This window comes from Brachyhypopomus gauderio, chromosome 9, assembly GCF_052324685.1.
Source record: "Brachyhypopomus gauderio isolate BG-103 chromosome 9, BGAUD_0.2, whole genome shotgun sequence".
Taxonomy (NCBI): domain Eukaryota; kingdom Metazoa; phylum Chordata; class Actinopteri; order Gymnotiformes; family Hypopomidae; genus Brachyhypopomus; species Brachyhypopomus gauderio.
Window position 1 is genome coordinate 2,894,822 of NC_135219.1, and position 26,386 is coordinate 2,921,207.

Consider the following 26,386-nt stretch of genomic DNA (forward strand, 5'->3'; position numbering starts at 1 on the left):
CACGCTGGAGAGTCCTGCTGTACGCCACAGCTAGCCCCTTCCTGCCCACGCTGGAGAGTCCTGCTGTACGCCACAGCTAGCCCCTTCCTGCCCACGCTGGAGAGTCCTGCTGTACGCCACAGCTAGCCCCTTCCTGCCCACGCTGCCTTAGACGCTACAGGCCACGGGGCGGAGATGGACTTGCCCTTCCTCTTTCAGGTTCCTGTCCTTCGGCAAGCTCGCGTGGGGCCGCTCTGAAATAGATCTGTAAGTGGGCCAACAGGTGGAGGTGAAGCAGGTGGACACAAACACCAGCAGGGGGCTCTGTGTGGAGGCAGCTGCAGGGCTTGGGCAGGTGCACAGGTTTGTTTTCCAGTCCAGACGGCCTCGACTGGAGCTCCAGGGGAGCACGCAGCAGGTCCAGCCTCTCCTGCCCACTCAGGGGCCTTACAGCTGGGGCTCAGGACCCAGCAGGGCCTTTACTCATAACACACACATTCTTACTATTAATCTTATTCTAGTTGTTGCTTCTTCTCACACACACACACACACACACTTACACACACACACACACACACAAACACACCGACACCCTCTATTCCTGGCAGTGTTCCCTGTATTTGGTCCTCAGAATTCACAGGGTCCCCAGTTGGCTGGTCAAATCTCTGGCCTGTTAACACTGGTGCAGAGCCAGGAGCTGCACCCCGAAGAGTTTACACTGGCAGAGTGAACAGTTGAGATCCAGCCCAAAAAGGCTTAGTCCACCGCTCTGGGACAGGGACTCATACTTTAGTGCTTATTATTGCTGGTGTGAAAGTCTGTTCAGTGTTTGGCCTTTTGAGAGTAGGGATCACTGATCCACTGACCATCATCATCAGCCAAAGCCTTCACTATACGGGTTATACATGGTGCTAAGGTTTGCATGTCACCTTCTACTGGACTGATGAAATGAGGAAAATCAATGCAAACATCAGGAAATCATTTATTACTGTTGCGAATTCCAGATTGAAACCAATTTTGTTTGTTGTTGTTTTTTATCTGGAGAGAGTTTAAATTGTATCATTAGTCAAAAATATTTTCCTCTCTGTCTTTGTCTCTGTGTCTGTCTTTGAGGCCACTTTCTCTCTCTCTCTCTCTCTCTCTCTCTCTCTCTCTCTCTCTCTCTCTCTCTGGTGCTGATGGCAAAATCGATATTGAAAGATGATCGCTCTTGGCCAGCGCAGGCCAAGGAAAAAGTACTCGAAGTCTCGATCCATCTCCGCTGCCATGGCCAAGAATTTATCAGCCTCCACATAAAAAAACAAGGCGAGAAAAACGGACGCAATTAACAGAGCTGCCCATGCAGGTGTAGTTTGTATCTCTGACAGGAGGCACGGCGGCACATAGACGAACTCATTAACTCATTTGGCAGTAATTTCCCCCGAAGCGCGAGAGCGAGTAAAGAAATAAATAAACAAATAAATAAATAGAAAGCCCGAGCGCATTTGTCGATGTCTTAAAGCAGTGACGGCTTGCAGGCAGAGCGCGTTCACGACGCACGTGACTTGTTTGTGTGTAGATTGCTTCAGACGCGCGCCTCTGCGTCCAGGCGAGTTCCTTTCCTCCATTTTACGCCGGGTAACTATTGTTGACATCGTCCGTGCATACGTGAAAATGAAATGTGATTTTTGCTTCCCCTGCCACGTTTGTGGCGAGAGGGCATGTTTGTCTCACCCAGTGGGTCACCCGTGGAAATCGATAACGTTTCTGTCTCCCGAGTGGCATAATCAGCTAAGAAGATTGAGTTGGGTCATCGGGGCTCCCTCAGGACATGAATCCTTCCGACGCCATAGCAGAATCCACTGAATGATCCGTGTCCTACCAGTTAAGTCGCGCGTTGACCTGTCCGAGCACGTTCAACTGCTCCACGGTGTCATAAAAATAAGATTGGGTATGATTTATTTAATACTTGACAGTTCATTATTTTAAGCGTGAACTGACGCATACATTATAATTTGTCAACATCTACTAATGTGAGAATAAGTAATATGTTTTTTTTTTTTTTTTTTTTTTTGCTGCAAAAGAACAGTTATCACTAATTTATACACGCTGTTTTACCTACAGTGCAAAGACTCCAGAATCACATGGTAAGCTCTCTTACCGAGGCCGCGTGCAACGGGTGTGCAGACCAGCAGGGCGCGCCAAACACACGCCCTCGTGCTTGGCTCCCGCGCTGGAGGGATGCACAGCCTTCTGGGATCTTATAACCTCTCCCTCTGTTTCCCTGTCCCTCCCCAGTCCCCCGCCCACTTTAATAAGTCACACCACCCCCTACCCCCCCCCCCCTCTCTCTCTCTCTCACTGTTCTACTTTTCTAGTCTCTGTCTGTCTCTCTCTCCTCTCACCTTGTCTCAGTCAGTCTCTCTTTTTCCTCTCTCTCTCAACTCTCTGTCGGTATCTCTCTCCTCCGTCTTGTTCTCTCTATAACTCCCTCTCACGCTCTCCCCCCCCTCTCTCTCTCTCTCTCTCTCTCTCTCTCTCTCTCCCTATCTTCCTCCCTGTTTGTCCTGTCCCCACCACCCCCTGTCCTCTCTGTCTCTGCGGGCAGAGTGAGTGTTATTGTATCTGCTGAACAGTGGGGTGGTTTTAATGGGCTCCCGCTGTGTGCAGACAGGCAGCAGGATCACCCTGTGGCCTGCTGTGTCTCAGCCTTAACGCTGCTCCCCACGCTGGCTTAAGGCAGCTCCCACTTCCCCGTACTACTAATGCATTAACAGACTCTCTCTCTCTCCCTCTCACGCCTTTCTCACACCTCTCCTTGTGACATATTCGGGCTCCTGCTCCTCAGAAGTACATGTAATCGGTCTTTTCTTTCACCGCTGCCTTTTAACAACCCGACTTTGCTGCCGGCATCGTGAACCCGAGGTGGGAAAATCGGTTCTGATGTCTTACTCACAGTGAAGTTATGGGGCACGAAGGTGTGCGTGTCAGGACGGCATGTGATTGACTGGCAGCTGTTTCCTGGATATTCGAGGAACTTCTCTCTACATCTCACACTCCTTCTCTCTGTCTGTCTTTCTGACTCACCTTTTTTCTCAAACACATTCTGTCTCTCTTCCTTGGTCTTAAACACCTACACACATCCTCCTCATTTCTCTCTCTCTTCCTCTTTCTGTGTTTCACATATCCAGTTCTTATGATATTGACTGTCCCAAATACTTTGCCTGACACAACACCTACTCTGTCGCCATGGCCTGTTGTCCGCAGCAACACCGGCACTCAATTTCCCAGTGGAGGGAGCTTGCGGTGGGCCATGATTCTCACACAGGCACAATGCAATCCCAAGATGCACTGCACCTCCACTCAACTCGACTCAACTCAACTCCACTCAACTCCAGTGGAGCTCAAGGCCACTTCACAGAGGTCAGCGATCAGACTCGTGCTGCATTTTGCTTCTGGGTTTCTCACAGTGCTTCCGCGAAGGATGTTGCCATGGCTGCGTTCATCTCATCTCACGAAGCTCCTGGGTTTAATAAAAGAACGTTTAAGCTCACTTTATGGGATGTGTTGAGACAGAGGGCAGGGTGGTCTGGTACTCACAGTTGGCTTGGGAGTCCCACGTGGTGATGGTGGGCTGGCATTTAAAGTCCATGTCTACTGGTCTGCAGATAATGGGGAAAATGAGGAGACTGAGCCGAAAGCAGAGAGAAGCTGGCGGGGGCAGAAGTTCATCTGGTGGTTTCTTCTGCAGCGTAGGAGAGTCTGGGGACAACTGTGTGGTCTTACAAACTTCAGCTCACACAGCTAAAGGATCCAATGAGAGTTGAAGCAAAGGACTCAATGTGGGCGTTAAAAAATCATATTTTAATCATACATTGAATCTTAAGGGCTTTATAATATAGATGTGTGAGTATGTGTGTGTGTGTATTGAACTTACAGTTATTGTTGCTGTTAGCCATAGTTACTGCTGCAGTGTTGCACTGTAATAATTATCGTTATCCATATATGATTTCATAATAACCGTTATGGCTACATACTGTACATATCACGTATCATAAAATAGCTGCTATTGGATAAGATTTCAAAAGCATTGAAATATAAAGACCACTGTGCCAGAAACCGTTCTCATATCAACTGTAAATGTCTTTGCTTTTAGGCTCAAGAAAGCTGGCAAAGCTCATTGATATATAATAAATAATAGATGGATGGATGGATGGATGGAGACACTTTGGTTAATTCACTGAGAATATTTTTTATCCTAGAAGCTTAAACACTACACTACAAACATCAAATCCAACAGGGATAGAAGTGGCCAGGTAATCAGGTAAGTGGTATTCTATAGGGTAGTTTAAGTGATATTCAGGTAAATGGTAGTCTATATGGTGGTTTAAGTGATATTCAGGTAAGTGGTAGTCTATAGGATAGTTTAAGTGATATTCAGGTAAGTGGTAGTCTATAGGATAGTTTAAGTGATATTCAGGTAAGTGGTAGTCTATAGGGTGGTTTAAGTGATATTCAGGTAAATGGTAGTCTATAGGGTGGTTTAAGTGATATTCAGGTAAATGGTAGTCTATAGGGTGGTTTAAGTGATATTCAGGTAAATGGTAGTCTATATGGTGGTTTAAGTGATATTCAGGTAAGTGGTAGTCTATAGGATAGTTTAAGTGATATTCAGGTAAATGGTAGTCTATAGGGTGGTTTAAGTGATATTCAGGTAAGTGGTAGTCTATAGGGTAGTTTAAGTGATATTCAGGTAAGTGGTAGTCTATAGGATAGTTTAAGTGATATTCAGGTAAATGGTAGTCTATAGGGTGGTTTAAGTAATATTCAGGTAAGTGGTAGTTTATAGGATAGTTTAAGTGATAGTCAGGTAAGTGGTAGTCTATAGGATAGTTTAAGTGATATTTAGGTAAATGGTAGTCTATAGGGTGGTTTAAGTGATATTCAGGTAAATGGTAGTCTATATGGTGGTTTAAGTGATATTCAGGTAAGTAGTAGTCTATAGGATAGTTTAAGTGATATTCAGGTAAGTGGTAGTCTAGGGTGGTTTAAGTGATATTCAGGTAAATGGAAAGATGTATGATGGTATAATGTCAAGTGATTATTTTAAATGTCACTACATCATAAAGTATAAAGTATACAAACAATAGAGGCCAATGGAAAGATGAAGCAGAAAATAATATTAATTACAGTGCAAGCAGAGTGCTGAAGTGGGTCATGTGTGCTGGGATTTGAGGTGGAAGCGCATCTGACACAGGGCAGAAGAATTAGAGTCCGGTGGTGGTGCAGATGAATCCTGGGATTTGCAGCATGGCTACATACTAGGGCTAGGTATCGATTCAAATTCCAAGAATCGATCCGATTCCGATTCTGAAGATTAAGAATCGATTTATTTCGATTTAATCCGATTTAATCGATTCGATCCAATTCGGGGTTTAGTGTTATTAAAAATGTATTTATTTGAGCTGTTTCCTGACTATGTACAGAAGCAACATGTTAAAACTAGTATATCAATATTAATCAGCAAATAGTTACTGGTAGTTGGTAGTTATTGATGGCTGGAAGACTGGTGAAAAGGGTAATCATAAATCTACCTTCAAGAAAGGTAATCCAGGACAATAAACAGAGGACATCTTTGAGGTGTCTATATCTGCAACAGTGGACTCCTACTGGGACACTAACCAGTGCATTATTATTATGATTGAAATAATTAAGAAGTCACCCAAAAGCTGTTGCTACCAAATGCATTTTTATTTTTAAAGTGCTCACACTTAATAAACTGAAAGTATAAAATGTAAACGTGTATTTTTCTTTAAAGTGAGATTATAAGAACAGAACTCTCACGTTACGGTCCCCGACCCCTCCCTGTTGGGCGTGTGTTAACGTTGTCTGCGTCTACTCGTCTGCGTATCTCCGTGGGTGCGGGTGCGTCTTGTGATAATCCTCACCTGTGGCTCATCTCGTCATCACGTGGGGTTTGTGTGGTTTGTCTACTTAATGTGCGTTCGCGCAGCGTCCTGTGCTCGTTGTTTGAGTCACACATGTTCTATGTAAACGTGTTTTATGTGCGCTGTCTGCGCTTCGGTAAACGTAATAAACGTAACGATTTGGAAAGTGCAAAGGATTCTGTCTCGTCCATCGCCTTGCGCCCAACGTTACAAGAACATTTAAAACTTTTTAAAACTGTAAAAACACTGGGTAAACTGTCAGTGACATGGACTAACTGTAAATAGTCACTGACACTGGATAAACTGTCCTGTTTTTAGATTGCCGATTTGACTATCGTCGTTACCGTCACTGTCCGACGCCATGTTGTTTTACAGTTAGTTAGACCGAGCAATTCAGTGAATTCAGTGACGAGGCGGGGGTAGAAGTTCACAAAAAATCGATCTTTGGACTTACGAATCGATTATCAGATCATCATACGCGAATCGATTCTGAATCGGAAAATCGTTTTTTTTCAACACAGGCCTACTACATACTGTAGGTCCACAGCTGAAGGAGCTCCAGTGTTTTGTCCGATAGCCGCAGAGGGGAGGAGAGAAAGCGCCCCCTGGCGGCAGCCGTGGGTTCTCCTGTTCCTTCAGTGGCGTTAAGATCCCTGAATGGAGAATGGAATATATGGCTAGTCTGATTACTGCTGGTGTCTGTTAGTGCCAGCAGGGTTGAACCAGGACAACATGTGCTACAGCTCTCTGCTCTCCAGTGTAGATCACCATGTACTGTAGTTGAAGTGTGGCTGGAGTGTCCGTGGTGACGGGCTGTGTTCGTCACTCTGAGCTCTCTTCAGAGAAAGAGGACAATAATGGAGTTGGAGGACCAGGACAGGAAGAGAGATGAGGACCAGGACAGGAGGGGTGATGAGGACTAGGACAGCAGAGTGATGAGGACCAGGACAGGAGGGAGAAGATGACCAGGACAGGAGAGAGATGAGGATCAGGACAGGAGGGGTGATGAGGACCAGGACAGGAGGGAGAAGATGACCAGGACAGCAGAGAGATGAGGACCAGGACAGGAGGGGTGATGAGGACCAGGACAGGAAGAGAGATGAGGACCAGGACAGGAGGGAGAAGATGACCAGGACAGCAGAGAGATGAGGATCAGGACAAGAGGAGATGAGGACCAGGACAGGAGGGGTGATGAAAGAAAACACATTGTTCAGATCAGACGAGACGTGTCCTCAGAGTTGGCAGGTCCAGACAGGACTGTTTGAGGTTCTATCCTTAATGCTGAATGTCTGCCTGTGATTCTGAAGTGGAGGGCCAAACAAACAAAGCACATCTCTCTCTCTCTCTCTCTCTCTCTCTCTCTCTCTCTCTCTCTCTCTCATTCCCTCTCTCTCTTTCTATCTCCCCCTCTTCCTCTCTCTCCATATTAGAGATGGGTGTGTGTGTGCTGCAGGTCTCTGTGGTACACAGGAAGGCTGCACTAAAGCCCTGTGGTATCCGAACAGCTAATAGTCAAGAACAGCAGGTGTGTGTACCTAGAACAGCAGGTGTTGGAACCTATACCTTAGATAAGGGTCATGCTTTTCAGTCTGCTGCATACACACACACACACACACACACACACACACACACACAAACTTCTTGCTCTAAAAATAAAATGCATAGCGAGGATGGGTTTTCTTCTGGGATTAGAGAATAATGTAGTAGAATAACATAATACTTCTTACCTTCCTTTTTTGTGGGTTATACATATAGAGCCGCAGACAGCCCCGTGTCTAGTAAGCTCTGTAATTGCAATGGAGTATGTTTAAACAGTTGTCCTTGTCTTATAGTGTAATCACTCTAAAAGCTTTAAACGCCATTGTGCCCCATTTTTGGCCCAGCTCAGATCACAGTGGGAGGATCACAGCAAACACGCACTCTGATCTCATGTGTCAGTTTCAAACATTACATTTACATTTACGGCATTTAGTAGACGCTCTTATCCAGAGCGACTTACAAAGTGCTTTGCATGACACACACTCCACCTGCGCTGAACTCCTCCTCTGTTGTGGATGCTTAACCTATTCCTCTGTGTTTCTACCTGATCTGGCTGTTTTCTAATGTGTGTTCTCCATTGCTTCATTCCCAGTGATGGGGAGGTTGTTTTTTCCCCTGTCACACCCTGCCCCTCACACTGGTCATGTTTATAGATGTATGCAGCTCTGTCTGTCCCTGGAGCAGGGAATGTGTGCCACTCACCATGCCTGCTGCAGGGGGTGGAGAGCACTTTACAGGTCCCAGACCAGCCTACAGGGCCGATTTAATGGCATGTGTTTTTAACAGCTTGCCCATGGGATGAGGCAAACACACGGAGGGTCAAATAACGATTTACTCTAAACTCAATATAGAGCTGTGCACGGATGCTTTGGGGGTCTGTGGGAGCTGGAGACTGTGTGTGTGTGTGTGTGTGTGTGTGTGTGTGTGTGTGTGTGTGTGTGTGTGTGTGTGTGTGTGTGTGTGTGTGTGTGTGTGTGTGTGCGTATCAGAGAGAGAGAGTGTTTATGGGTTGTGTTTGAGAGACAGTGACAGATGAGGTGAAAGAAAGTGAGTCTGAGGTGTGGATAGGTGGAGAAGGTTGGGGAGAGGTGGAGAAGTGTGGAGAGAGGTGGTGTTTTCATTGTCTGTGTATTTCAGTGTATGTCTGATGACAACACCATTAGGAAAGAGCTGCCCGTCCCCATCACCCCCACCTTTGCACCGTCCTCATCACCCCCACCTTTGCACTGTCCCCATCACCCCCACCTTTGCACCTGCCACTAGGTTGGTGTTTTAATTAACTACACCAAATACAAACGTTTGTCCTGCACATTTAGTTCAATTTGAAAGCAAAGCTATTTTCTTTTCAGCTCCTAGAGACTTTTTGACTTTCCATGGTGCCTGTGTGTGTGTGTGTGTGTGTGTGTGTGTGTGTGTGTGTGTGTGTGTGTGTGTGTGTGTGTGTGTGTGTGTGTGTGTGCGTGCGCATGTGCATTAATGCACACGTTCTGGCTAAGTTCAGGCAATCAGAGTCTCTATTAATTCAATAGCACAGCTAATACAGTCTCCAGTCTGACTGTATAGACTGAGTATAGAGTATCTTCATGTATTCAATCACCAAATGTCTCCAGATCAATGGATCAAAACACTCTGGACACACACACACACACACGCATACACAAATAAATGTAAAAAAACACACGTGTATGTGTGTAACAAGCCCACTAATAACATGCAAGTGTGAATTGAAGCATGAAGTGTCTATTAGTTTGATGGAAGATCCCTACCAGGATTTTAAGAGGCCCAGTTGCTTTACATGCACACACACAAACACATCTACACTCATACAAAGGCGATGTGGTATCATACTCCATTCCTGCAGTCTTTCTGCATTGCCCCAGTCCTGATCCATCCCTTGCCGATCAGCAGCTGATTACCAAGTGGAATGGGGCGTGTCGGTGCTATGACAACACTACACCCAGAACGTTCCAGAACATCTTAGAAGGTCCCAGAACGTCTGCTCCCCAACCCGGGGGCCATGAGGTGAGGCCCTGGGAAGGTAACACAGACTGAGATGACAGGAAAGTAATAGTCCTATCCTGGATTTAGTTCCACCTGGATGACTTTGCTAATAATTTCAAGTAAGCGTGCGGAATTAATCAGGGGAATCAACTAGATGGGGCGGAGTACTTCTGGAGCTGAACTTACGCGCCTCTGCCCAGTGTACATGGTGTCTTGTCATCATGTCAGCACTGGGAAAGAGGAGGAAAGGCTCGTAAATGCCTGATGTCTTCATGAAACCTCTCATCCTTGTCAGCAGAAACATCAGCACACAAAACCCAACCGCTGCCCCAGAAAGGCAGTAGAGCTGTCTGCAGCTGCTTACTGTTGACAGTTGAAACACAAGGAGCAGGTGGAGTTGTGTGTGTGTGTGTGTGTGTGTGTGTGTGTGTGTGTGTGTGTGTGTGTGTGTGTGTGTGTGTGTGTGTGTGTGTGTGTGTGTGTGTGTGTGTGTGTGTGTGTGTGTGTGTGTCTGCGGTCTGTCTGCCCTCCGTCACTACTCCACCACGGCTGCTGCACTGGTGAGGATGAGGATGAAGATGAGGATCAGGATCAGACAGCAAACAGCGCTGTGTGAAGACGCTGGAGTGGCGTCTCCTCCCTGACGCAGCTGAGGGAGGTGTTGGGCCGATCGGGAGATCTGGTGCAGCAGAGAACGTTTCACGGGTTCCCCTGCCACGGAGAGCTGGCAGGTTGTCTCTCACACACACACACACACACACACACACACGTGCGCACACCCACACACTCACACACATACAGGGTGTGCACGGGCCATTATGTGGTAATATCATATGATCACAGGCTGCAGGCTTTAACTAAAACTAAATCAGTTTCATTTGGGTCTTTGTGCTTCCAAGGCCCCATGTTCAGTGAACTACAGCAGAAGGACACATCCTAGCCTATGCTAGACCGTGCACAGTGGTGTGAAGTCAGGCACATCTAAGTCTGCAGATAAGATAAGGCAAAAACGTTGACAGAAAACTAAAATATAAATCATCAAACCATATTGACTACTTTAAATGTTCTTGGTTAAAACGGGATGCATTTCTGTCGGAGAATACTAACTAAAGGACTCACTGCTTTCTACATACCCATTGAGGTGACATTTTGAAGGGTTCTGTAATTACGCAATTAGCAAAATGACAGGAAATCTGACCAATACATTTTATGGTTTTCATTACATAGGTGGACCAGTAGCTGGCCCTTCTAAGTGTTTGTCAAACATCAATCTATATGTAGGTGTTTGTTTAGCTAACTAAATATGAGAGAGAGAGTCAGTGAGAGAGACATTGAGGTATATCTAATGGAAAATACTTTGAAGACGGCCTCACAATGATTCCACGGGGTCGGCCAGCTCCATCTATACACCTTAGTCAGAAAGGAAAAGGTACGGAGTTTCTGTCAGGCGAACGGTGACAGCTAGCCTGTAGCATCAATGCTACGTCAGTTTTGTCCACTGTAGTTGCATTCTGAGGGCTGTTGTGTATTTTTGATTTCAAATTGTAATGTAATGTCACTTTTATCTTCTTTTTAGTTTTTTTTTTGTGGTGGTGGTGGGGGGGGGCTCGTCTGCAGAGTGTCTAACATTTGTAAATGTCATTTAGCATCGTGTGCTGGCCTGTTGGAGTAGTTTATTTGAGGATATAATAAGGTTGAAAGCTAGAATTAGAAGTTAAATGGATTCTATGCTGTCCTGAGCCAGAGGACGAATCCAGTCTCTCAGAACATGAAATCCAGAAGAAAGTCTTATTTCTACACGCTGCTATGCAACTTTATACATTTTCAGAAAGAGAAAGGAGATGAATGTTGTGTTCTATCTCTGTATGAGGTCATGGGGTGTTTCAGGCATTGGTGTGTGAGGAACCTTCCCATTTCGTGGGTGCTAGCGTTGCCTGCTAGCATAGCTACTAGCACAGCCAGCTGTGATGGGTCTAATGAACCGACAGAAACGAGGAAGGGGCTAGAAAATTAGATTTACACCCCAACACACACATACCATTTCCCACTGTTCATTCAGGCTGAGTACACATCTCTCAATTACAGACCTCCAACTTTCTTTTTCCTTCCACCCACCTATGCACACACACACACGCACGCACACACACACACACCCACCTACGCACACACACACACACACACACACACACACACACACACACACACACACACACACACACACACACACACACACACACACACACAGCCTTGTATTACCATCTTTGTTGAGCATTTCCATTGATTTGTGTATTAGTATATCTAAATAACATTATACCTACACCTGAAGTCAACCATAACTGTAACCTCGGCAACCTAACTGTAACCTCGGCAACCTAAATGTTCTGTCAGTTATTTTGTCAGGAGGTCCGACCGAATTGTCAAATGGTGTGTAATAAATGGAAGAAACTCATCAGTGCGTGTTTACGTGTCCTATACTCATGCATGGTGCATGCTTATGTGTGCATGGTGACTTTAACTACAAGTGGAGAGTTCTGATAACCAAGATTTGTAGTCTGATGTTGCCTTATTAACACCTCAGAGAGAAGCAAGAATACTTTCAAGCATTTCATTAACACACACATTAAATCAAAAGATTCATGTTTTCCAATTTTGCTATGGGCTTTTAATCACCATGAGACGTAAATGCACAGACACATACTCACACATCATTTCACACTGCATACTGGAACTGGAGATGTACCTTTTTGTGATTCACTGACAATATACACACATGTAAGTTCAATTTCATATTGAGACTTACTCCCTGATTAAACTATGTGTACAGTGTTGCATTGAGGGGACTGAATTGGTAGATAATGCAGAAAAGCACTTCATTAAGACACAGTCTCCCTCCCTCTCTCTCCGTCTCTCTCTCTCTCTTTCTTGCTCTCTATTTCTCTCCTTGTCTCTCTCTCTCTATCCCTCTCTCTCTCTTTCTGCCAGTCTCTCAGGCCACTGATGTGACTACTGCCTGAAGGCATACTTCTGAATCTCAGTCTGGTTAAAAATTGCCATGAAATATTCAATGCTATACATCCACCTGGCTGCTACAAAGAAATAAGAAAGCCCCTTAGTGCAAAACACATGAGAGTGAGACAGAGAGAATGAGAGAGAGTGAGAGAAAGCAAGAGTGAGAGAGAGACAGAGACAGAGAGAGTTGGGAGGAGAGAAATTAGTAGTAGTAAAGAGTAGATTAGTAAATCTAACCCCATAAGTCAAAGCATATACAGCTACAGTGATAATAAGCAGAACTTTTTTCATGTATGCTAATAGTAATAATGGATTCATATCGGAGATAAAGATTTAAAGCCCCATTTAATAGGCAACCAGCGGGATTTTCTTAATCTCTTGCTGTTACTCATTGCACCTCTAGATGGCAGCATTTCCTCCCAGATCACCTGTATATGTGGTAGAACCCGTGATCCTGAGACTCTACATCGGAATCTTTATTGTATTTCCCCTGGCTCTAAAGAGAAATGCAGGTGAACGGTATTCTTACGCTTAGGTCTTTATAGGGGCAGATTATTATTATGTTGGCTTGCGAAGCAGCCAACATACTGTTCTCCCTATTCTTCTTTTTCTTATTATTATTCTATTCGACTTTTCGGTAACTTTCACAGGTCACAGTTTTTGAGCTAGAACCTTGAAAACTGGCAGGTTCACAGATCTCATATGGAAGAAGTGTGCTTGTGCTTTTGGGACATATCGGACATACGGTGTCCTCAGGACAAGTCCTCAAAGTTGACTTTTTCCCATAGAGAATGAATGGCGGAATGTTCAGAACTGAACATTCCGTAAGGGAGATCCCCACAGGCTCACACAACACACGCACGGAACCTCTTCTCTCCCTCAGTCCCTGCAGCAGTATTAACTGTATAACTAAACAACAACTCAATTTTAACTAACCCACAACCAATTACCCCTCAACAGTAATTGCCCCACCACAAATAAATACCCCCTCAAAAATAAATAAATAAATAAACAACAAGATTTTACCAGGAACTACACAATATTCTTAATACACATCAACAACAATAACCCCAACAGGTCAATAACCCCTCAATGTCAACTACCCCACAGCCAATTACCCCTCAGCAGTAATTGCCCCAAACAGCTATATTACCTATTAACCGCAACAACACCATTAAACTAATAGCCTTCAACAATATCAAATACATCTGCATTAACTACCCCAATGGCAATAGCCCCTCAACAGTAATTGCCCCACCACAGGTAATTGCCCCTCAACAATAAATACAACATCTAAACAAGCTTTTAACAGGAACTACACAGAAATCTTTAAAGCTATCAACAACAATAACCCCAACAGGTCAATAACCCCTCAATGTCAACTACCCCACAGCCAATTGCCCCTCAACAATAATTGCCCCACCACAGGTAAATACCCCCTCAACAAAACATTCCACATCTAAACGAGCTCTTCACAGGAACCACACAGTAATCTTAATACCCATCAACAACAATAACCCCAACAGGTCAATAACCCCTCAATGTCAACTACCCCACAGCCAATTACCCCTCAGCAGTAATTGCCCCAAACAGCTAAATCCCCTCTTAACATTAACAAACCCATTAAACGAATAGCCTTCAACAATATCAAATACATCTGCATTAACTACCCCAATGGCAATAGCCCCTCAACAGTAATTGCCCCACCACAGGTAATTGCCCCCCAACAACAAATACAACATCTAAACAAGCTTTTAACAGGAACTACACAGAAATCTTTAAAGCTATCAACAACAATAACCCCAACAGGTCAATAACCCCTCAATGTCAACTACCCCACAGCCAATTGCCCCTCAACAATAATTGCCCCACCACAGATAAATACCCCCTCAACAAAACATTCCACATCTAAACGAGCTCTTCACAGGAACCACACAGTAATCTTAATACCCATCAACAACAATAACCCCAACAGGTCAATAACCCCTCAATGTCAACTACCCCACAGCCAATTACCCCTCAGCAGTAATTGCCCCAAACAGCTAAATCCCCTCTTAACATTAACAAACCCATTAAACGAATAGCCTTCAACAATATCAAATACATCTGCATTAACTACCCCAATGGCAATAGCCCCTCAACAGTAATTGCCCCACCACAGGTAATTGCCCCTCAACAACAAATACAACATCTAAACAAGCTTTTAACAGGAACTACACAGAAATCTTTAAAGCTATCAACAACAATATCCCCAACAGGTCAATAACCCCTCAATGTCAACTACCCCACAGCCAATTACCCCTCAACAGTAATTGCCCCACCACAGGTAAATACCCCCTCAACAAAACATTCCACATCTACACAAGCTTTTGACAGGAACTACACAGTAATCTTAATACCCATCAACAACAATAACCCTAACAGGTCAATAACCCCTCAATATCAACTACCCCACAGCCAATTACCCCTCAGCAGTAATTGCCCCAAACAGCTATAATACCTATTAACCGCAACAACACCATTAAACTAATAGCCTTCAACAATATCAAATACATCTGCATTAACTACCCCAATGGCAATAGCCCCTTTAACAGTAATTGCCCCACCACAGGTAATTGCCCCTCAACAACAAATACAACATCTAAACAAGCTTTTAACAGATACTACACAGTAATCTTAATAGCCATCAACAACAATAACCCCAACAGGTCAATAACCCCTCAATGTCAACTACACCACAGCCAATTACCCCTCAGCAGTAATTACCCCAAACACCTAAACTACTCCTTAACCGCAACATAATCTAACAATGATAACATTAAAACAACCTTTAACATTAGGCCATCAACATTCAAAACAGCGTTTCGACTGCTTTGCAAGCCAACATAAAGTTTGTTCACAAACTTTGCCTATCTAGTTATTATTATTAATCGTTTTCCTAGGACACAGATTAAGTGATAGGTGATTAAGCTACTTAAAAGATTCAGCTGACCTACAGTGTTTGGATAGACCACAAAGGCAGCACAGAGACTATAGGACTAGTGACCTCAGTGACCACATCATTTAGATTAATTTACTGTTGATGGTCTGTGGAGGTTTGGCAATGCACAGATTAAAAATTAACTAAAGAGGACAACCACCAAAACACAGACTAATTAGAGCAAAATAAAAAAAAATCCAGTTTGCAAACAAGGAAGACAAAACAAAAAAGATGTACCGATAAAGATACACAACACAACTGAAAAGGGAAATTTGTTTGACTTGACGATGCTACTCCTGCAGTGGGGCTGAGGCACCTGAAACAGGTGTGTCGCTGGGCACCAGGTGTGCCCTACAGCGAACAGCCTAAAGAAATCGATCCACTCGGGCTCGCGCCCTGGGTGATAGCTTTGATCCTCATACGTCGTGCCGTGATTTTCAGGTTTTAATTCTCAGTCCGTCTGCACAGCTGCTTCTGCGAAGCAATGCAGACGAAGCGCGTTGTCCCGTGCTCTCCTCGCGCCGCCGTGACGGGCCACGCCTACGTCCCCCTCGGGCTGATGGACGGGCGAGCCCACCAACCCCGTGGTTCGCGGCGGGTTCTCCGCCAATAACGGCGCCCGAGGTGGGAGGTGCATGCCGAGGACCGGGGGTGTACGGAGAGAACTCGCTCTCAAAACCAGAACAGGCTCCGTCTTCACCTCCCGTGGCTGTGACAGACACTGGAGTGGTTTTGTCTTGTTTTGAAATGCGACGCGGGGAGTAAGAGTTGATGCTCTTTTTATTTATACATATTTTTTGTTTTACCAGGACCTGCTGGACTGATAACAGATCGCACAGTGATGCTGAAAAACGATGGCGTTCAGGTGTCAACACCATTAACTTTCTGGCCAAGTATTAACATTGCTTCATGTCAGCCGTAAAAGAATGTAAGCACAAAAGAAGGATGTTTATGAAAGAGTAAAGTGCCATGCACCGTCTGAATGGGATGCTGAATGTCAGTGGTTATGAGCGTGCATGTGCACCGCGCGCCCAGGATGCGATACGCGCGCGCGTTTGATGGATAACACGATGACGGGCAATCAGCGCGAGACGGACTCGCATTGACCGACATGCCTGCACTGGTGCTCCGCCGTAGTCGTAGTGGACGGACCTGGGCTGCTCGGTGGCTCCCGTGGAGCGAGGACGATGTGTCGCGTACCGGGTCCAAGAATGAAGTTTGACGCTGCTCGTTCAGCGGGGCGTGAATGAGTTGAGCGCTGCGAGCGATTCGCTCCTCGAATTTCACTCTGGGAAGTTTATCGGTGCTGGAGGTGAACACAGGGGAGGAGATGTGATGTAGACAACAGTTACTGAACCAGTTCAGTTACGGCGCCTTTTTATAGAGGACGTTTGTGTTTCACGTGAAAACGTTTAGCCTCACACCACAGGGTCTCCTCAGCTGGAGAGGACCTGAGTCAGGTGAATATGTTGTAAGTGTTACAGACTGACACTCGTGTCGCCACTGCTGGAGGCTGGCCCGTGTCCCTATCGGAATGTGATCGGAAGTGCGCGCGGCCACGTGAATAAACGCGCTCGTGGTGATTTAGAGACCCACGCGACACAGGTCGGCACGCGCAACCACCGAGCGCGCGCCACAGATGTGGACCGGGGATCCGCGCGCGGTGGAGAGCGACGCTGTTGTCCCGAACTCGAAGTTCGCTTGTTTTACAGCCTAGAAGGACCATGTGGCTCTGAACCACGTCTTACTCGGCAAAATGCGTTTGTTTGAACTACTGTGATGTTTAAATAGACAGAAACTGTTCAGAAATGTCTCAGCATCGCGTTAATTGTCAATGGACCTGATCGACGGTGAAGTTAATTGAGAACCAGAACTCAGTTAAAGTCGCGCAAACAAGTGCGCAAACAAGGTAAGACGCTTTTTAATTGCTACTTCTCGGTAAATTATTTCAGAGACTTTATTTTACTTTTTTTATGTGATCGCGACTTTGCTGTAAAAGGTGAGTTACGGCACATTGAGGATTTGTTTAAGACGCCGTGTTGTTTATTTCTAGTTAAGATAATCCAGTTTAGTGTGATGAATTGATCTTGGTGTGTCAGCCGTGCTGTGTCTCTTTATTAAACACACACACACACACACACACACACACACACACACACACACACACACACACACACACACACACACACACACTTTTTTCATGTCATGAATATCAAACATCATTGGCATAGGGAGTACGGGGGATGTAGATGTCTGTGCCCCCCCCAAAATAGAAAACATTTGTTGTCCCCCCCTAAAAAAAAAAAAAAAAAAACCGGGGTGGGCTCTGATTCAGCAAACATGTTCCCCTCCCCCAATATGAAACTCACTCCTGCTCCCTCGTCTAACACACTTATAACTAAATCAATGATCTTGTACTGGGGGACCTATAAAAATCACCGGAGTGTAGTTAACATCGGTGATGGCTGATTTTATACAACTCTCTTTTGTCGAGGAATAAAATGTGCATGCGTGTGTGTGTGTGTGTGTGTGTGTGTCCACAGTGGCCTGTGCTCTGACAGCATGCTATAGTGCTGGTATGGGAGTCCTTGTTGCGGGCTGAGTGTCGTCCCAGGCTTCCCCGAGACCCGCAGTACCGCCGGCCGCCCACATGCAGGCCAAGAAGCGCTACCTGCTGGTGTCGGCAGGGGTGTGCGCTCTGCTGCTGGTCTACGCCTGGACCCTGCGCGTGGCCGAGCTCCAGACCCGTCTGTCCCACCGTCCGCCCGCCGGCCCGGAGCCGCCCGCCCCGCGCCCGTACCTGGAGGGGGCGGAGCAGGAGGAGGACGGGCCCCTCCTCCAGCACCAGCACACGTCACCACGAGAGCGTCGCGACGTTCACAAGAACATCTACAAGAGCCGGCGCTGCCGTATGGACACCTGCTTCGACTTCGCCCGCTGCCAGCGCGCCTTCCGGGTCTACGTGTACCCGCCGGCCCGGGGCGAGGCCGTGTCCGAGAGCTACCGCAAGGTGCTGGCGGCCGTGGACGAGTCGCCGTACCGCACGCGAGACCCCGCCGAGGCCTGCCTCTTCCTGCTCAGCGTGGACACGCTGGACCGGGACCAGCTGTCCCCGCAGTACGTGCCCGACGTCCGCGCCCGAATCCAGGCCCTGCCGCTGTGGAATGAGGGGCGTAACCACCTGGTGTTCAACCTGTACTCGGGCACCTGGCCCGACTACACCGAGGACCTGGGCTTCGACGTGGGCCAGGCCATGCTGGCCAAGGCCAGCGTGGACGTGGAGAACTTCCGGCCGCGCTTCGACGTCTCCATCCCGCTGTTCTCCAAGGAGCACCCCCAGAAGGGCGGCGAGAGGGGTCGTCTGACGGCCAACGGCGTCCCTCCCGCACGGAAGTACCAGCTGGTGTTCAAGGGCAAACGCTACCTCACGGGCATCGGCTCCGAGACCAGGAACGCTCTGTATCACATACATAACGGGGAAGATATGATCCTGCTGACCACCTGCAAGCACGGGAAAGACTGGGAGAAGCACAAGGACGGCCGGTGCGATCGGGACAACGAGGAGTACGTGAGGTAAGTGTTGTCGCTTCCGCTTGCGCTGTGGTCAGGACACTTTCCGAATGAAGGATTAAGAGCAGGCCACATCTGGTTCTGGTTTGGTTCTGTTGAGTCGGAGCGCACTGGCACCACCGGCTGTGGTGGAAAGATCGAAGCTTGGGACGGGAAGACGCGTTGGCATGGCGCTGGAGGGGCGGGCTCTGTGCCGCGTGGTCCTTGTGATTGGCTGCTCACAGCAGTCGGGCTGTGACGCTGTGGGTGCGCCAGAGATGTTCATGTTGCCTGTAGCGGGACCTCCCCGCCACACCCGAGCCCTCCTGCAGGGCGGTGATGGAGAAGCTCTGTCCCGTTGCGTGTTTTGGCCCTCGGGGCAAAACGCTGGCGGGCTCGTTCAGGTGAGTGGGGAAGGGGTGGAAAACGGAGAGAAGCCGAGCTGAGAAGCCGTGATTTATACCGCACATTCAGGGATCAAATCTCTCTCTTTGTCTCTCTCACTCTTGTTCTCTTTCCTCTACAGTACACACACACACTCAAGTGCCGTAATCTCCGTAATCCGGGGTGGATGTGTGGGGCGACGTGTTTGCCTCCGCGGCCCATGGGAAGAAAGCTGGTCCTCATTGTTTCAGTCTGTTCTCAGCGTGTTTTATCGGCCCGGTTGCCACAGCGCTGCCACTCCGGCTCACGCTCGGGCCAATCAGAACAATCACCCCCCCGAACCCGGACCGGATCGCTCTTTCCCACAACCACACACACACCGGGCAATTTCAACACAAGCGCTTGAATCAGGTCGCTCTCGACTGAGCCCTGTATGGGTTTAGGGGGCAGTAGTAAAACACACAGTGTATTGTCTCTGCAGGACAGTGAGCAGAAGCCTAAACCAACATTTCTCAAGAGTGTATTGTGTAAGTGTTGTACTATTAAAGGGAGAGTTTTGCAGGGATTTTCCCATGTGTGAGAGTGTTTACTCTTGTTAGTATGCGAGTGCACACATTTCAAGCATGTGCTTTGAGAAGATCACCACCACCATCGTTCTCCATCGAGGGGAGACTGCAGGTTCCTGTCTGTCACAGAAATGCTGCGTGGACCGCTAGGCTGACATGTCACTGTAACATCAATCAGGATCCGTACTCGACAGATATCTATTTACTGTGCGCTTCTCATAAATAAGCAGTTAGCAATTATTATGGAAATGCAAAGAACCAGGAGGCGGGGCTTGGGCGGCACTGAGGGGCGGAGCTTCTCTTTGTACAAAGCCCTGCTGTGGATTTCAGGACTGTGTTGAAACAACCCCACAGTGTTTTTCAGCCCTCATGAGTCAACCGCTGTCGTTTTACAATAAAATGATTCAAGCTTTCCATAAGAGATCTGAACTCAAACAGAATAAATTCAGTTTCTTCTGAAATATATGTAGCAAATTACCTGATAATAGAATAACTATTCAACACAATTCCTAGTTTCTGCCCTTTGCTATCTATAGACACGCAAGCAAATAAATCGGACTAATGTACGATCACATGACTACAAGTGTGGTCTGATGGGAGACTCTGGAACTGGGTTTAAGTGGAATAATATATGAAGCGTTACTCTGCAAATTAAGCCAGAGGTCTTGACCATCAGACACTTACAGTTTAAATAAATTGAAAAGGATTTCAAAGTGGCAGTACAGTCAATAATTGGCCCTCTATTGAATTAAGCAGGATCAGAGAGCCAGAGGAGGATAGGATTCCTTAAACACACACTCACACTTACATACACACACTCACATACACACACACACACACACACACTCACATACACACACACACACACACACACACACACACACACACACACACACACACACACACACACACACACACTCACATACACATACACACACACACACACACACACACACACACACACACATACACTCTCTCTCCTCTCTCTCTCTCTCTCTCACACACACACACACACACAGACACACACACACACACACACACACACTCTCTCTCTCTCTCTCTCTCTCTCTCTCTCACACACACACACACACACTCACAGAGACACACACACACACACACACAGACCCACATTCACATACACACATGCTTTCTGCTGTGCTAGGGCGGAATAAAATGAAACTCCCACAACATCTTGTGCTGGGTAACTCTCTCTCACATGCACACACACACACACACAGTCGATGGTTGATTTAATTATCGAGTGACTCTGAGTTAATGACAGGCTCAGTTCAGACGCCTGTCAGATGTCTTTGTCAGGTTCACGTTCATTCACGCCTGCGGGGAAAAGGAGAGAGAGAGAAAGGGATGGAGGGATGACGAAAGGAGAGAAAGGGGGAGCCTGCTGATAAGATGTATTGGTAGGCTTTAAATTACAGCCATTAATGGCCAGGCGCCTCCTACAGATTCATTACACATTAGAGAGAGAGAGAGAGAGAGAGAGAGAGAGAGAGAGAGAGAGAGAGAGAGAGAGAGAGAGAGAGAGAGAGAGAGAGAGAGAGAGAGAGAGAGAGAGAGAGAGAGAGAGAGAGAGAGAGAGAGAGAGAGGAAGGTTAGGGAGAGATACAGTTTGTGATGGAGAGAGAGAGAGATTGTGGGCTGATTATGCAAGCAGGAGAAATTGTAGCATCTTGTCACAAGTCGGCAGACACACCAGTGTTTCACCCCCAGCTGGTCAGTTCTGGGGATTATTTTGTTCTTTTGATGGTTTATATTTCTCCTCTTTCCTGGTTATGATCATTGGCTTTGGCTATAATGTAACATATAAAACTCATGGCAATAAATTAGTTTTTAATTGTTATTATGGATTGAGGGAGGGAGTGATAGAGAGAGAGACAGAGATAGAGAGAGATTGTGTAAAGAGGAAGAGAGAGAGAGGGAGATAAAGATAAGGTTTATTGTCAAAAGGAGACAGAAAGGAAGAAAAGTAGAAATGGAGAAAGAGAGAGAGGGAGAGAGAGAGGAGAGATAGAGGGAGATAGGGAGAGAGAGAGGAGAGATAGAGGGAGATAGGGAGAGAGAGGGAGAGAGAGAGGAGAGATAGAGGGAGATAGGGAGAGAGAGGGAGAGAGAGAGGAGAGATAGAGGGAGATAGGGAGAGAGAGGGAGAGAGAGAGGAGAGATAGAGGGAGATAGGGAGAGAGAGGGAGAGAGAGAGGAGGCAGTGTGCGGTGGAGGAGTCCTGCTGTGTTTTCATTAGCTTGTGATCATGGTGACGTGACTCTCTTGGTCCCAGTCAGGCAGGAGGAGATCAGGAGATCAGGAGGCAGACCAGGCCATCACGTGGTTCGTCCCCCCCTCGCAGGCATCTCACAGCATTATGGGTAGCCATAGGGAAGTCTCGGTTATTCCTCCAAGATGCTGTTATTGCTTGTGTCATAAGAGTGAATGTGGTGTGTGTTATGAACCTCGGCGGCAGCACAGTGTGTGTTTCACTCGGGGTTTGAGGAGAAGACCTTCATCCCCTCCGCATCTGGAGTGGAGAACTAGGTTCCTTTATTCAGTCAAACATCTTAGATTTCTTCCTACAGGCAAAAATACAGACTGGTGGTGTAAGTGCAGGTGGTGGTGTAAGTGGAGGTCCAACTCCCCTCTACAGTCTCAGCTGTTCCTCCAGCGATGGGGGGTGGGTCATAGGTCAGGGGTCAGGGGTGTGACCCTCTGCCATGTTTGCCTTCACTAACCTTGCTTTCGACCATAGGACAGACCACATCTTGTGGGTTAACGTGTCTTTTGATAAAGGGAAAGACTGTAAAAACAAAGATGTGTGTGTGTGTGTGTGTGTGTGTGTGTGTGTGTGTGTGTGTGTGAGAGTGCAGTGCAGTGTTTGCTTTCACGCTGTATTAATAACAGAGATCAGAATAAGATCTGAACATGTACAATGTAAAGCAAAAGCATACAAACACACACACACACACACACACCATCTCACTCTGTCTTGATCTCAGCCTGTCTTCTCCTCACTTTCTTTCACTTTCGTTCACCCACGCACGCACACACACACACACACATACACACACAACTTTGTTTAATGACTGAATATTATTATTGTTTTATGTAAATGTCTGAGATGACTCACCAGACAGTGAGGGGGTCTACAGCAGGTGGTCTCCAGGGGGGCTGATCAGCACTTCAGCTCACACACTCCTGTGTGTGCATATATCTGTGTGTGTGTGGGCGTGTGTCAGTATTTGGCAAGGTTGTCGTAATGGCGGAGACAGAGTGCATGCGTTTAAATGCGTGAGGCACTGCTTCACATATATTTGAATGTGGAATGAACAGTCCAGCAAACATGTTAACGCAACACTGGAGTCGGATCCAGCTGTGTTGAACGTTTCTGCAGACACGCAGCCTGGGGATCAACCCGCCACACTGCCTTCTGGTCGAGGTGCTGACTCATGGTTCTGTGATCACTCACATCAGATCCGTTTGGAACAGACTGGACAGATCAAATCGGTTGTCCAGAGATCTGTGGACACAGAGCAGGGGGTCTCTACACACATAGCAGGGGGTCTCTACACACAGAGCAGAGGGTCCCCACATGTCCCCCACATACAGAGCAGGGGGTCCTCACATGTCTCCCACACACAGAGCAGGGGGTCCTCACATGTCCCCCACACACAGAGCAGGGGGTCCCCACATGTCCCCCACATACAGAGCAGGGGGTCCTCACATGTCCCCCACACACAGAGCAGGGGGTCCCCACATGTCCCCTACACACAGAGCAGGGGGTCCCCACATGTCCCCCACATACAGAGCAGGGGGTCCTCACATGTCCCCCACACACAGAGCAGGGGGTCCTCACATGTCCCCCACACACAGAGCAGGGGGTCCCCACATGTCCCCCACATACAGAGCAGGGGGTCCTCACATGTCCCCCACACACAGAGCAGGGGGTCCCCACATGTCCCCCACATACAGAGCAGGGGGTCCTCACATGTCCCCCACATACAGAGCAGGGGGTCCTCACATGTCCCCCACACACAGAGCAGGGGGTCCCCACATGTCCCCCACATACAGAGCAGGGGGTCCTCACATGTCCCCCACACACAGAGCAGGGGGTCCCCACATGTCCCCTACACACAGAGCAGGGGGTCCCCACATGTCCCCCACATACAGCGCAGGAGCTGGGTCAACCAGAAGTCCATGTTTTCTTCTGTTTTTTTTCCTTCACATTTCTTTACATCTGATTTTCTTTCTGTCTTTATTTCCTTATTGATTTTCTCCAAGCTTCTTTTCTTTCCTTCTTTCTTTCTTTCTTTCGCCCGAGAGCCTGTCTTGACTTAACATCAGACACATCAGACTGACGGCACCCAAAGGTCTCGGAGGGTCAAGGGTCACGCACATACCCACCCCTGCCTGTGCTGTCTGTGCGCTCCTCTCTCTCGCCCGCTCCAGCGTCTCAGATCCTCCCGCTGGCCGTGGGACTGGACGCTCCAGCTTAGGGGTGCACGATATGGACTAGAATTACGATGTGCGATAACATTGTTGGATATCCCGATATCGATGTGAACCACGATAAATTAAGATTAAAATACAGAGATGTAGTGTCTCTCTGAACAGCAGCACGTTAATTCGTTTTTTTTTTACTGTGTAATGAATCCAGAATAATTCCAAATATTTTGCAGGTTTATTCAACAATAGATTCAATCTAGGTTTATACTTTCACGAGTGACCGTAGCGCGACTCCGCACACCTCGCACCACCTCCGCGAACGACGGAAGAGTTTAATCTTGCCGTGTCACATTCTTTGCAGTGTTGTCCGAAACGATATGTAGGCCTAGTAGTATAGAAAAAACACACCTCAAATACAGGGGAATGAACATTTACCTGACCAATTTTAATGTTGCTTTGTGTATCAGGTTTGAAAAGTGCTGGAATTTAGGCTAAAGTACTTGAAATTGTAACTACTTCGTTTCACAACAAATATCTGTCTGATTGAACAATTCTCTTGTATTACGTTAACAAATACGAGCCTCTTGTAATTCCAGGACGAAACATGAAAGAACGTGAAGACGTGAAGATTGGGCGTTTTGAAAATAAACAACCATTAAATAATGTGATAAAAAAGCGAATTATTTCGAATCATTTAGAGTATATGTATAAATATTTAACTCAATTAAGTTTAACGAGCTGGAAATTATTGAAATGGACCTTGAAAGTGACGTACAAGTGCTTTAATTCCACCTTGTATAGGTGTATGAACCCGGCAAACATGACTGTTCTCATTGCGCTGAGACGCGGCGCGCGCGAACTTACAAAATTCGAGAGGTGCACGACCTCGTGAATCGACAGCGCGCGAGACCATCGCGCACGGGCGAAGCCACCGTGATTACGTTATTTTCGCCTTGCGGACCCTCGCGCTGCATCAAGTGTAAACCAGGCTTAAACCAAATCGCATCAGTGTCTGATGAGCGTGTTCACCTCACTCTGCCTCTTGCCTACTTACGTCACGTGATCATAGTCTGCAGCGCGAATAGCTCCCTCTATTGCTGGACGAGGATAATGCAATTTGAGTTTGCTGTTATTCAAGGAGTTATCGTGGCTCTTTCGATGTGTTTATCGTGAAACTTCACATCGCGATAACGATAAAAATACGATTCATCGTGCAGCCCTACTCCAGCTGGAGGTCAGTCCGCATACTGGTTACCCTCTCAGCTCTGTCACTCTGACGCTCTGTTGCTCTGTCACTCTGACGCTCTGATGCTATGTCACTCTGACGCTCTGACACTGTCGCTCTGACGCTGACGCTCTGACGCTGTCGCTCTGACGCTCTGATGGTCTGTTGCTGTGACGCTCTGTTGCTCTGACGCTGTCGCTCTGATGCTCTGTCACTCTGACGCTCTGACACTGTCGCTCTGATGCTGACGCTCTGACGCTGTCGCTCTGACGCTCTGATGGTCTGTCGCTCTGACGCTCTGACACTGTAGCTCTGACACTCTGACGCTCTGTATCTCCAGAGTGAAGCTGCCATCAGCGTCTGGGAGGGGCGTTGCTTGTTTCCCCGGGCAACATCGCCAAGCCTTTGGATGCAAATCTGTCCGCTCTATTCCTTTTGTCTTCAGCCGGGGCTTTTCACAGCAGATCACAAGAGATCACAGCAGATCACAAGAGATCGCAGCAGATCACAGTAGATCACAAGAGATCACAGCAGATCACAAGAGATCACATCTGATCACAGTAGATCACAACAGATCACAGCAGATAACAACAGGTCACAACAGATCGTCAATCGGATTTTAGGGCTACTGATCTGACACCTCTCTCATATGACCTGAAACCAAACCCACACGATTCGTATTTTCGGGATTAGCGGAGTCCTAAAGAACCGAAAGGCTGGACACCGAACACAAGCAGCCACTGGCTTCTGCTGCTGCTGGGAGACATGCTCACCT

At 47.1% G+C, this 26,386-nt stretch overlaps 1 protein-coding gene across 2 annotated transcripts in view; it reads left to right on the forward strand.

Moving 5' to 3' along the window:
• The first annotated feature begins 16,133 nt into the window (after positions 1–16,133).
• LOC143522701 (exostosin-1) overlaps positions 16,134–26,386 on the forward strand; it is a 179,855-nt gene continuing 169,602 nt past the window's right edge. For both annotated transcript variants that reach the window (XM_077016457.1, XM_077016458.1), the window contains exons 1-2: positions 16,134–17,344; positions 17,979–19,008. In XM_077016457.1, the coding sequence (XP_076872572.1) occupies positions 18,086–19,008 (923 nt within the window). In that variant the 5' untranslated portion in view covers positions 16,134–17,344; positions 17,979–18,085. The remainder of the gene's footprint in view (positions 17,345–17,978; positions 19,009–26,386) is intronic.